Source organism: Limanda limanda, chromosome 12, assembly GCF_963576545.1.
Source record: "Limanda limanda chromosome 12, fLimLim1.1, whole genome shotgun sequence".
In the NCBI taxonomy this organism is placed as follows: domain Eukaryota; kingdom Metazoa; phylum Chordata; class Actinopteri; order Pleuronectiformes; family Pleuronectidae; genus Limanda; species Limanda limanda.
Genome location: NC_083647.1, coordinates 27323129 through 27337443, shown reverse-complemented (window position 1 = coordinate 27337443; position 14315 = coordinate 27323129). Strand labels below are relative to the sequence as shown.

The 14315-nt window shown below is 42.4% G+C and overlaps 1 protein-coding gene across 1 annotated transcript in view; it reads right to left on the bottom strand.

Moving 5' to 3' along the window:
• LOC133014874 (neuronal PAS domain-containing protein 3) overlaps positions 1-14315 on the bottom strand; it is a 231305-nt gene that overhangs the window by 128162 nt on the left and 88828 nt on the right. Inside the window, 1 exon segment of the mRNA XM_061082094.1 lies at positions 897-1141. Within this exon segment, the coding sequence (XP_060938077.1) occupies positions 897-1141 (245 nt within the window).

Here is a 14315-nt window from a genome sequence, read left to right as displayed (position 1 = left end):
ACATGGAAGGAGGACGAATGAAGAACGAACAGAGGATGAGACAGAGTTCTGTGAAAGAGATCAACAGGTTCGGAAATGTGACGTCTTTGCTTTTGAATAATTCAGATTTTTTTCAAATAAGAACGACAACAAAAGAAGCAACGCAACTGTTTACAAGACGACAAATCAATAACTGAAAATACAAAATAAAACTGCAAAACTTCCCATTCTTTCTTTTTCAGTGGTAGAAAAACAGCAATGTTCCCTAAAGACTCCACAGGTTGTTGTTTTTTGTTCCGTTTTTATGCCTTTATTTTATTTCAATTGACTCTTTTTTCTTTCCTTCTCTTTTCATTTCATTTTGGCATAATTTCTTACTAACTCCTAGTATTTGTCTGTTTGTACTTAATTACCTGGAAAAACCTAATAAACATATTGTTAAAAAAAAAACACTCCACAGACTAAATGTAACGACTCATCGGAAGAAGATTTACAAAATAAAACTTTCTGTAGAAAAAGTCGAATCACTGCAAAACTTCTCATTCAGTGGTAGAAAAACAGCAATTTTCCCTAAAGACTCCACAGGTTGTTTTTTTTTTGTTCCGTTTTTATGCCTTTATTTTATTTCAATTGACTCTTTTTTCTTACCTTCTCTTTTCATTTCATTTTGGCATAATTTCTTACTAACTCCTAGTATTTGTCTGTTTGTACTTAATTACCTGGAAAAACCGAATAAACATATTGTTAAAAAAAATAAATAAATAAAGTTTTAAAAAATAAAACTTTCTGTAGAAAAAGTCGAATCACTGCAAAACTTCTCATTCTCATTCAGTGGTAGAAAAACAGCAATGTTCCCTAAAGACTCCACAGAGCCTCAGTACACATTCACACCTTAGCCCGGTGTGTGTCTGTCCTACCTTTGACGGAGGTGTTGGGCGGCGGCCCCTCCCGGCGCAGGTTCCACGGCGGGTCGCCCTGGTTGGCGAAGTCCCTCATCTTCAGGTAGCTGATGGTGAGGCGGATGATGGAGGCCTTGTCCAGCTGGCTGGTGATGGCGCCCGGCAGCGGCAGCATCTTGGCCAGTTCGTAGAACTCAAAGTTTTCTTTCCCCCGCCGCGACCGCGCGGCGTCACGTGACTTCTCCTTCCTCAGAGCCTGCAGCCTGCGAGCAGACACACAACAGGAAGTTAACACACAGACAACAGGAAGTTAACACACAGTTTGTCTAACCAGTTCAAACCAGTCGACACTCGTATGAAGAGCTGGAATCTGATCTCTCTCAGTTGATTCTGAACGGAACCAAAGATCCAAACGACCTGAACTGTTCAGACCATAGATATAAACACTAGATGTCTCGGCCGCGTTGCCAGCCAACAGAGTCTAACGTCACCACATGGCGGCCATCTTGCTGAGGGCGGCTCACTCACCCATAACATTGTGTTGTAGTGGTGCGTACTTTTTAAAATAACCATAACTTGCTCAATTTTCAACCGATTTTTAACTGTTTGGTTTGTTATAAACGTCAGAGATGTAGTTATGACACTGCATAAATTATTAAATTGTATAGAAAAATAACATAATTATTCATAAGTACGCAGTGTCATAGCTACATCTCTGGCGTTTATAACAAACCAAACCGTTTAAAAATCGGTTGAAAAATTGAGCAAGTTATGGTTATTTAAAAAGTACGCACCACTACAACACAATGTTATGGGTGAGCGAGCTGCCTGCAGCAAGATGGCCGCCATGTGGTGACGTTGGACTCCATTGGCCGAGACATTTAGTCTTATATATGTCTATGGCTCAGACTGTTTCAAACCCTCAAGTCCACAGAGCTCTGGAGACATGGACGGGTCTCGGCTGCAGCGCCACAACGATAACAGCCTCTACCCTCCGCTCTTCCTCCTCCTCTTCCTCCTCTTCCTCCTCTTCCTCCTCTTCCTCTTCCCCTAAATGAACGTAGCGCTGCAGTCTTCACATTTATATGAACGACACTTTATTTGGTCGCAGTTATTAAACTTTTTTCGATCGTACCACAGAGAAAAAACCTTTTCACGTTCCTCCATGATCCCATTTCTCAAGTCCCCGACAATCTGTCTCCCCCCCCCACCCCCCTTCCCTTCCTTCCTTCTACTGCACTCACTCGCTCCCTCCATCCATCCTCCTCTCCATCACTTTCCACTCTATTAATTTATACCAAAGAGCTGCTCTGTTTATTCTCCCTCTCTCCCTCTTTCTTTCACCCTTCAACAACAACATTGACGACCATACTTTCCCGCAGCCTCTCATCATCATCGGATGCCGTTATGAATTAACTCTGCAATAAATCAGCTGCTAAAAACCTCTGTGGGCTTCCTGCCGGCCACACACACACACACACACACACACACACACACACACACATACAAGCACTAGCACACACACACACGCACACAAAGACAGGTGATTAATTTTTGCCTGAGCGAAAAAAATGCAGGAGAAAAAGTGTTGGAGGGATAAAAGGGGGAGGGAGGTGTAAAGAGGGATGAGATGGAGGGATAACGGACAAACAGGAGGAGGAGGAGGAGGAGGAGGAGGAGTTGTTTAGGGCTACAGATGAAAAATGGCTGTCATCATGCAAAGAATATCATTTTCATACTGTTTGTCATTTATTTATCGGGGAGAACAAACGGAGCGAAAGGAGGAGAAGAGAGGAGAGGAGAGAGGGAAGATGCATTTATTTAATTAATATACGTTCTAAAGTGAAGCTGGAGAAGAACGATATATAATATTGTTAAGAACGAACACACCAATAGAGAGAAAAGTTCTAATTGATTCTCTTCTTCCTCTTTATCATTTCCCTGATGTTTCTTCTTTGCTGTTTTAATATCATTTCGTCAGAGAACTTGTTTTACAACTTTACACCAGAGGAGCTTTTTAAATAAAGTCTGATTCTGATTCATGGGCATAAACATTTAAAGTGACTCCCTCTTATACGTCACACTTATCAATGTTAACAATTGTTGTTTTGTGGCACTTTGTATGAATATAATTGTATATACTACTTATTTTGTGTAGCATCTACTACATGCTTTGTGTTTTATTTGTTGTGTAACTCTCTCTGTCTGTAAAAAAGACATAAAATGTAAATCAGGTTTTATATAAATGTTGAAACCTGAGTGTGGATCCGTCTTCTCGTATTTATAACTTTACGATTTATAACTTTACGAAAGTCGTTATTTCATTTCTGCGACTCAGGTTCACGTACACACATTTTGAAAGAAAAGAAAAAGCATAAAATAAAATCTACTTATTCACTGGCACAAATTGTAAAGAACAGGGTTTATCTAAAAGTAAAATGTTATATATTCATGACAGAGTGAATAATGTGTTTGTGTGTGTGTGTGTGTGTGTGTGTGTGTGTGTGCGTGCGTTCGTGTGTGTGTAAGTGGACTAGAAGGTGTATTTGACCTTGACATGATCCGACATATTTATCATGTACAGCATGAGTAGGTAAATGCAACACTTGTTGTGGCCGAGTGTGTGTGTGTGTGTGTGTGTGTGTGTGTTGGGGTGGGGTGGGGGGGGGTCTTATAAACATGAAATGAAACCATGTTGTAAAGTTCAGCTGGATGACTTAATGGTGTTTTAAAGAGCTTGTCACACTAGGAAAGGTGTGAGTCTGTGTGTGTCTGTGTGTGTGTGTGTGTGTGTGTGTCTGTGTGTGTGTGTGTGTGTGATGTCGTAAAGTTCAGCGAGGTGGGTCGATGGCTTTTTAAGGGCTTGTCAACTGAAAGGAAAAGATATGTCTGTTTCAGTGTTTCAGTGTGTGTGTGTGTGTGTGTGTGTGTGTGTGTGTGTGTGTGTGTGTGTGTGTGCGGCCTCCTCTCGCAGTGTGTAGAAATGCTAAAAAAGGTCAATTGGAGGTCAAACTGACCATCAGTCATGTGACCGGCTGTCGTCGGGCAGATATTTACAGCCTGAGCTCCTCACGTTCATACGAGCTGAGTTGCATCATCAGGAGAGAGGGACCTGTTCACTCGACTCTGACTCGTCTCTGATTGGCTGAGAGTCGAGCTGCCGCTAACGCTCGACTCTGACTCGTCTCTGATTGGCTGAGAGTCGAGCTGCCGCTAACGCTCGACTCTGACTCGTCTCTGATTGGCTGAGAGTCGAGCTGCCGCTAACGCTCGACTCTGACTCGTCTCTGATTGGCTGAGAGTCGAGCTGCCGCTAACGCTCGACTCTCAGCTTGTTTCTCTGAAAACTTCAGATCCAAATGTCCGATTTATAAAATCCTTCATCTTCTTCAAATAAAGAGTGAAAAACCACCAAGATCTAAAAAGTGTAAATACTTGACTTGCACAAAGAGGATGTGACGCCACCAACAGGCGACCACGTGAAACGCAGCTTTACCTTGATTAGAACAACAGAAATACTTCATGAGAACAAGCGTGTTTCCGCTCAATATGAAAGTTATGACCCAGAATTCCACACAGAAAAATCCTGAATCACCCTTAAGAAGATACACAAGATATAATTCAAGCAACAACTCACACACAACAAACTGTGTGTGTCCGGAAACACTCACTTATCTGTAGCGTATAAACCTTAACATCTGTTTCTATACATGCATCTTGTTTTAATGTAGTCCCTCAATATGCAAATGTGCTTTATAAATAAAATTGCCTTTGCCATTTAAATTCCATGATGTAGTTTCATTCCCAGAAGGCTGAAGCACATCTGAGTTCACAGCGTCCGGTTGTGTTTGTGCGAAAAATTCAATTTTTGTTCAATTTATATTTTCTGGAATAAACTCTGCGCTTAATTTTTTTCTGCCGGGTCCAGATATGAGAGTATCTGTTTACACGATCGGCTCATCCATCAACGGAGGCCAAACTGAGAGGGAGAATATTTAAAAAGAAAACATCCGTGCAGGAAAGTCTTCGATGAGATAAAGAGAAACACGGAGAGCAATATGAAGAGAGAGATGAAGGCGGGAGATAAAACTCAGAGGAGCTGCTGCACGGTGGCCGACGGGGAAATCTGTGGAGGTTTGAGGTCCTGACCGCTGATAGCCATCGCACACACAGACACACACACACACACACACACACACACACACACACTGCAGCATTTGAATCTCTTAATGACAGATAGAAATCTTCCCGCACACATAGACACACACACACACACACACGGAATATAAACAAAGACTGCGGAGATCTGAATCTGGTTAAGACGTTCACATATTAAAAAAATAGAGAAAGTGTAGAAAGAAGAGAGAGCACAAAATAATGGAGCGATAGAACGAGTATAAATGTTCTGAAAAAAGAGAAAGAGAGAGAAGGAAACGACAAAGCAGCAGAGATGTGTTTCCTGTGTGTGTCATGGTGACAATATATATTTCCATCGGTGTAAGTTGTGTGTCGTGTGTGTTAACCTGTTAAAATGCATCAAGTGGGTTTTTCACGTCTTTGTGAATCTTCTCTGACGTCATTGCAGTCGGACGCAGCCACTAGAGTTCAGCTAAAATAAAATACACAAGATAGAAGATCTGGAACTCAGTGTTTCGGGAACGTTTGCAAACACATTGACTCGTGTGTCACTGCTCAGGTGGAAGCCTTCTTGTTTTTACCTTTAGAACCAGGAGAACCGGGAATATTTTCACCAGCTCTGCCCCGGAGGAACCAGAGAAGCTTTCTACTACAACCGTCACAGATTCTTTTACACTCATCGTGGAAACAAGCAATAACCGTGTGCGACACAGTGACACAAACTCGGTGCAGCTACGTTAACTACGTCAGGCTCAGACAGAAAAATACGACTTCTCCTCCATCGTGGATTCCATATCTTACTGGTGCTTATTTTCTATTGGGTTTGTTGCTGCATTGTTTCTGAAAAGGCCTCGAGTTGGGAAACACAAGGAACCTGGAGCTGCCGGAGAACCACCAGTGCATTACACAGCAACATTCAGTGTGTGTGTCTGTGTGTGTGTGTGTGTGTGTGTGTGTGTGTGTGTGTCTGTGTGTGTGTGTGTGTGTGTTGCTCTACTGTACAGGACGTTATTTTCCTGCAGCTGATTCTAAGAGAAGTGTCAGTCTGTTTGATTTATGTTGCTTATTAATGTCTGTCAGTGTGTTTTTATTTATTGTGTCTCTGAAGGAAGATACCGGCCGACAGTGACCGGCTCCTTCTCTCTGAATCTAAATCACAACCGGCTCCTTCTCTCTGAATCTAAATCACAGGAAAGAGAAAACATTTACATTTTAATAAAAACATCACGAGTTCACGTCCGGAGAAAATACAAGTTTTCAGTTTTTATTCAAGTTGAGCTTGGAGAGATGGAGAAAGAGGAGAAGTCTCTCTCTCCCTTTCTCCTCCTCCTCCTCCTCTTTTTTAATCTCTCTCTCCCTCTCTCCTCCTCCTCCTCCTCTTGTTTAATCTCTCTCTCCCTCTCTCCTCCTCTGATGCTCCCCTGACCCCCCCACTCTCTCTCTCCCTGTCTTTCAATTCAGCCAATCAGGTGACCTGCAGCCAAGGTTCCACCCCGTCAACTCCGGGGAGGACGAGCGCACAAACTCACACGCACACACGCACGCACACACACGGTCTCACACGGACACACACACACAGTCACACACACACGGTCACACACACACACACACACACATACACAGATGTACACACATACATACACTCAGACAAAAGGCCCTTGAGGAGGAGGGTAATTGCTTCCATGGCGATGGGAAAGGAAGGCAGAGAACAAGTGTCACTTTGGATTAAGCCCCGCCTGCTGACATCGCCATGGCGATGACACCACTGCTCGCTATGTGTGTTTGCCTGTTTGTGTGTGAGTGTGTGTGAGTATGTGCATGTGTGTGAGTATGTGAGTATGTGTGTGTGTGTGAGTGTGTGTGTGTGATCACTGATCAAGGGACTGAGTGCCAAAACCAATCTACTCACTAAGGAAAGACAGAAAGACAGAAAAGGGAGAGAAGTTGAAAGGCAATAAAAGAGATGAAATTAAAAGGAGAAAGAGAGAAACTAAGAGAAAGAAGAGCGGGGGAGGAGTGAACGAGTGAGAGAGGAGAAGAAAAGAGAAGACAGGTCCTATAGATGATCTTTAAAGTCCTGTATTGATCCTAAAGACACAAGAACCTGCTCAGTGTGTGACACACAAAGTACAGGAGTAGAAGCTTTGTGTGTCTGTGTGTGTGTGTGTGTGTGTGTGTGTGTGTGTGTGTGTGTGAGGTGACTGTATATAATGATGATCAATAACTATATGTAGTTTGTAACGACTCATGTTTACTAAAACAAGATGTCTGACAGAGACAACAGGAAGTGAAACAAATATAATACTTCTGTTAATTGGGTGAAAAATAAATAAAACACAAAAAACACAAAATAAAATAAAGAAATAAAACTTGATGATGAGAAGGACAAGTGTGTGTGTGTGTGTGTGTGTGTGTGTGTGTGTGTGTGTGTGTGTGTGTGTGTGTGTGTGTATGTGTGTCTGTGTGCATCATCACAAGGATAATCACACTCCAGTAGGATTGTAGTGATGGAGGGATCAGTGTGAACTCCCACAGAGAACTGATGATAAGTCCAAGCACCCCACTGAGAGGGGGGGGGGCAGAGAGAGAGAGAGAGAGAGAGAGAGAGAGAGAGAGAGAGAGAGAGAGAGAGAGAGAGAGAGAGGAGAGAGCATGAAAAAAGAAGGGGACATGAGAGGCAGATTTAGAGAGGAAGAATAAAATGAACGACGAGAGGACAAATGGAAAGAGGAGAGTTTGAGGAGATGAGAGAAGGGAGGGAGGAAGAGGAGGAAGAGGAGGAAGAGGAGGAAGAGGAGGAAGAGGAGGAAGAGGAGGAATAGGAGGAAGAGGAGGAAGAGGAGGAAGAGGAGGAAGAGGAGGAAGGAGGGATGGATGTAAGAAAAGGAGAAGTTATAAGTAAACGACTGGAGATGAAAGAAAGAGAGATGTTTAAAAAAGAAAAGAAGAACGAGTAAAAGACTGGACTCTAGTTAGTCGATGTGGTGAGTGTGTGTGTGTGTCTGTGTGTGTGTCTGTGTGTGTGTGTGTGTGTTTGTGTTTGTGTTTGTGTGTGTGTGTTACACTGTGATAACTGATGTGTATTTAATAGTTTCTAAACAACAACAGAGCTCAGAGGAACATTCTCTCTCTCTCTCTCTCCCCCTCTCTCTCTCTCTCTCTCTCTCTCTCTCTCTCTGATGGAGACATTTTGGAAAATGTCCTGCAGTGTTTGGACGTGTTCACACCGTCTATCTGTTTTACCAATCTCTGCCTGACACGCTGCTTTAGCATCAAGCAGAGCATGACAGCAAGCAGACACACACACACACACACACACACACACACACACACACACACACACACACACACACACACACACACACACACACACACACACACACACACAGAGTTTCAGGTGACAACATGTTGTTTTATAGACACAACAGTGATGAAATAACAGAATTATGATTGAATCTCTGGAGTCAAACAATGTTCTGGATTTATCTCTTTTCTGGAGACGCAGGTGAACTCTCATCTGACTTTGGGAGAAAAACAATAAATACCCAAATATTAATCTATATGATAAAACTATTATTATTATTATATTATTAATGTGATTATAACTGAGTGAAAATGTGCAAACAACCTTTTCTGCTTCTCTCTCAATGTGAAAGCTTAAATAAAAGTGAAATAAAAGAGAAGGTGATAAATCCCAGAAACACTTTGGAGCTGAGAAGGTCAACGTCGGAAACTATGACGTCATGACAACAACACAGTGACATCATCGATGGGGGCGGGGCCAGAGTGAGCCGCCGACACCAACACACACATCAGCCGCACGGTGGAGAGTCATGTTGATAACGTTATAGTAGAATTACAGCTTCCTCCATCCTGTTAGCTACAATCCTGTTAGCTGCTCACACACACACACACACACACAAAAACACACACTCACACACACAATCAAACACACAATCACACACACACACACACACACACTTTTCTCACTTCTGATAGACTTTTCCTCAGGTGAATAGAAATATAACTACAGACAGAAGATTTACATATATAAGATAGTGTTTTAAATAAACACTGTAAATCATAACTGAGATAAAACTGTAAAAGTCTATTTTGTGTAGTATTGTAGTGAAATTCATTAAAACATTTATGCAACACATTCTACTGTTCAGTTTTTGGTTTTACATGAAATCACCATGACAACACTCCGGTATAACTCTTTATATAAATTAAAAAGTTTCACTGGAGATTAGTTTTCCCCACAAATAAATTATGTCTTTTTAATTTAATTTGTCCTCTTACTTTTATTTTTCTACGGTTTATTCAGATTTTTTATGATCTTTATATTTTCTCCCTCTATCCACCAACACTGTCACTATATTAAATCTTTGTGTGTCTCTAAATCCTATAACACATTGAGTGTATACGTCAAATATACATCCAACTTCCCTGTTAACATTCTTTTCATTTTAACAGTTACATCATTTATTCATTGAATATTAATAACGTAATTTCTAGCTTCCGGACATTTTGTCATTTAATTTCACGACAGCAGTTATCTCCGTTGGAAGGAAACTTTAATGCGCGGATTCATTAATGCACAACACAGCACAATTAAGCGAAGCTCATATGACTAATATGATAAGGGACGTTATGGGGTAATAATGTGAATTTTATGGATATGAGATGAGGGTTTTAATTACTAAAGATGAATAGTAACATGAATCAGTAAGAAAATCCGACATGAGCGAACGCAGGGAGGCAAATTACTGGGAGCGGCTGTAAGTGATGGACTTTAAGACTTAAATAAACATGAATAATAAAAAACACAGACAATTCGTAATTTATGCTGTAAATTGAATTTGATGCTGGGACAAAAAGTTTTTGACAATTGTCCTCTTCTTTTATTTTAACTCTTAAATTAATTGTTTTTACGAGTGGTTTATAAACCAGTTAGACATAAAGTTACCAGGGATTAAAATAAAGAATTTTATATGGATTCATAAAGAGTCATTTATAAAACTGAAAGAACTTTAAAGAAGTTGGAATATTTACATCTGTAATTACAAACTAGAATCCGGGGCTGTAGCTAATGATGAACCTAGCGAGCTAGCCGACCAATTTCTGATTTCAGATTGGGTCGTGTTTACCGTGAAGAGTTGCTCCCTCTAGTGGTTTTCACAGACTTGTACCTCTAACTTTTATTTTCGTTAGCGATTGCTAACATTTTTGTTGATGTTTTTTTTGTAATTTCATCGCAAATTTTTTTGTCTCATTTTCCCTCTTTAATTTCCTGCAAAGTAGATTCTAAACAACAACAAGCTCTGTGGATTCTAAACAAAAGAACTTTAATATTTGCCGCCATTTTGCCGTTATGAAACAAGTCGTTCTCAGAGGTTGACCACTTGAACGCCAGGAACACACTGTACGTGACTTCCTACATCATAACCATGAGCTCATTTACGTATAAGAATCTTCGTACTTATTACAGTTTTTGTGTTGAAACATTGTCTAGTGCAAAGTTCTGCACCTTTGTAGGAAGAAGTGTTTCCTTTCTGTTCGTGAGGTTTGTCAGCTCAACGCTACACGTGGGACAGCTAGCTAGCTCCAGGTAGTCTCCGAGTTTATAAACTGATAGCATGAGCATGAATCCAACGGGTGGATCCATCTTAGGCTAACCTATCCCTGGACTCATCGTGTGCTGCGGACGAAGCTAACAGGCTAACTCTCCGGAAGAGGTTCCTACGACTCAAAGTAGCTTAAAAAAAGATGGTGGCACAAACAGGAAATCGTCATTTCTGTCCTCACTCTCTCCCTTCATCCCGGTCTCGTAGACACAGCTAACGTTTCCGATGCGATCTCCCAGTGTTCATCGTGAGAACTGCAGCGAGCTGAGTGTGAGTTAACTTCACGTCTCAGGCCGGACGGAGGTCAGAGGTCAGAGGTCGGAGGTCGAGGGAGGAAATGAAGAAACAAAGGAAACCAATAGATGGAGGCAGACCCCAGATGCTGAAGAGCAGCGTGAGAAACGAGGGATGATGAAAGAGGGATGCAGGAGGAACAGGAGGCGACAGCTGCACAGGACGGTTTAATCATCTTCACCTCCGCTCACCCCCCCCCCTCTCCCCATTCACCCTCTTTTTACCTTTGTGTTTGCTTCCTAATCTTACTTTAATGTTTCCTACTTACTTTCCTTCCAACCTCTTCATCTCCTTACCTCTCCTTTTTGTCTGTTCTTCTCCTCCCCTTGCACCCCCCATACCCTCTTTCTTCACCCCTCTGCCCTTATCCTCCCGTCACCTCCTCTCCTCTGTCCATCCTTTCTCTCACCTCTGTCCTTATCTCCTCTTCTTTTCTGTCCGTCCTTTATCTCCTTCCCACCTTCTCTGCCTTTTTCTTCTCCTCCTCATTTTACTTCCTGTCTCTCCTCTATCTGTCTGTCTTACCCTCCTGTCCTACGTCCTCCACTTGTCCCCTTCCATCCTTATGTACTTACCTATTTGCCATCTCCTCTGTTGTCCTCTTGTCCTCCCCCACTTTTCTCCACCACAGTGTCCTTCCTTCCTTTCCTCCTTCCCTCATCCGTTTGTCCTCCCCTCTCATCTTTTGTGTTTATTCCTCCACCTCATTTCCTTTCCTAGTCTCCTATATGCTTTCCTATGTCCCCTCTCATCTGTAATCTCACATCCTTGCTTCTCCTCATTTCCCCTCTCTCTCTCTCTCCTCTCTCTCTCCCTCTCTCTCTCTCTCTCTCTCTCTCTCTCTCTCTCTCCCACTCCTTCCTTACACCTATGTCCTCCTCCTCCTCCTCCTCCTCCCTGGGTTCAGTGGAGTGGAACAGTTCAGTATTAGCTCTGAAATTAGCAGCAGTCCCTCGTTAAAGAGTTGGCAGGAGGACGCACACGTGCACACACACACACACACACACACACACACACACACACACACACACACACACACACACACACACACACGCACAGACACACACCAGGCGGCGTTAATGGTATAAAAGCTGCTTCCACCTTGGAGACACAAAATTACTTGAACACCTCTTTCTCTTCGTGTATTTATCATTTCTTCTTCTTTCTCTCGCTGCAATCACTCCTCCTTCCTCTCTCTCTTTTGTCTCCATCACATCCTCCCTCTCTTCTTTCTCTCTCTCCTTGTCCTCCTGTAACCTTCAAACAAAGAAACAACTCTTCTTCCCCTCCTCCTCCTCCTCTTCCCTGGCTGACGGCCATCAGACAGTGAATGGTCCTTCCTCCCCTGACATCCTCCATCCTCCTCCTCATCACTTCTTCTTCTCTTACTTTTCATCACTCTCGTTACTTTATCTTTCACCATTTCTCCTCATCCTCCTCTCATTTTGCTTTTCTCCAGCCTCACCTACTCCTTTAACTTTAACTCCTGATATTCTATCCTTCTTTCCTTCTGCTCTTCTCTACTTCCACCCCACAGCTTCTTTTATCCTTAATTTCTTTCTCTCTTCTTCCATCCTCCCTTCTTTCTGTGCTCCTTCCACTTTAACCTTATTTACATTTTATTTTCTCATCTTTTAAATGCGTTTATCTCTTTTTACCTCCTCGTCTCCTTTGCTTATTTCCTGCCTCCTTGTGTCTCACCTCCATTTCAATTTCCTTTCCTTCTTTACCTCTGTCGTCCTCTTACCATCGCTTCTATAAACTTCTTCTCCATCTTTCCTGCTTTTCTCTTTCTCTCTTTCTCATGCATTTCATCCTTCCTTTCTCTCACCTTCTGAAATGACTTTCTCCTGCGTCGTTCATCTTTGTTAGTCGCAGTCGTACAAAACGATTCGTATGAACAGTTCCTGATCTGCAGCCGTGGAAGCTAAGCTAACAAGCTCCTGGCTTCAGCTCTGTACTCAAACAAACGAATTTCTTCTCCTTTATATTAATAAATCATATTGAATAGTTGACTTAACGTCAGTGTATCAGAATGTTAAATGTTTTTATGTGTCAAAGATAAACCTTGGTTCTGATCACAATCTCTAACGTATACTACCAAATTAGCTTTTCAAGTTATCGATATGTCGCTAACGTTAATCATTGGTCCTGATCAAGAACGTTGAGCTACATCAGCTTAAAATTAACTTAAACTTAAAAACAGATAATTAGCTACGTCTGGCTCCTCAGCTCATTTTGCTACAAGAGAGACCACCCCACCCACGATGGAGGGATTGCTTCTTTATATTTGTGACGTATGAAACCCTGGCTGTCATTGGTATCTTGTATCATATAAAAACACATTATGAGCACGTTAATGAGGTTAAATATTTGGTTTTAGATCCTTTCCTTTATGAACAAACATGAGAGAGTTGTATCCAGACAGTGAAGTCAGGTGTGATGCAAACGAAGCAGCGGAATCCAGACCTTTGACTCAGATAACAAGATGGTAGCAACCCAGGCCAGACCCGGGTCAGGACCTGACACAGGGACGTCTGCGTGCTCGTCTTTCTGGACGTGAGCTTCAGGTGTTTTGTGGACTTGAGGTCTTTGTGAGCGAGAAGCAAAAAGGTGTTTTGGCAGAAGATCCCTCAGTGTGTGGCTCAGCCGCTCCACAGGCCTCCGTGCTCTACACAGCTAATTAGCTTGGCAGCAGAGTCAGAACAACATACCTTTGGCCTACAACCACCCCCCCACACACACACTTCCAACATCGAGTACACACACTGCCAAACACACCTGTACACGGACACAACAGACACACACTGTTTACAGGGAGATATCATCACCATCAGAACAAAATTCATCAGATTTGGGGGAATTATGGAGAAAGTGAGGCAGGAAATCTGAACGAGTCCTTCAACCCAGACGTCCTGATTCCTGTCCCTGGGCCCGAGCCCTGGGTATGAAGTGTCCTTCGCTGGGACTGTTGCCTCCGAACAGAGCCACAAGGGAGACCCCCCCCCCGCCCCCTCGGCACGTCATCAGCAGCCAGCGTTACAACAGTGACAAGCAATATCAACTAGCGTTATGACAACTGCTGGGAAACTCCGAACACGTTACTCATACTCTCTCTCAGACAGTTTACATGTTGGCCTGAATAGCGATTTTCCTTCTTCTTCTCACGCTGATTCAATTGCATTTTCATTTGTTGTTGGATTAAGATGTTCTTCTGGATTTCAAATTTTTTTCATAGTGATTTAATATTTACATTAACAAGCTTTTCCCCACAGCGGTGTTGCTTCAATCGTGAGTTGGTAAAGCATTCTGGAATTTTCATCTGCCCAATAATACACGTGTGTGTACTAACAGGTTGTCGTCACAGTTTGCCTCATTT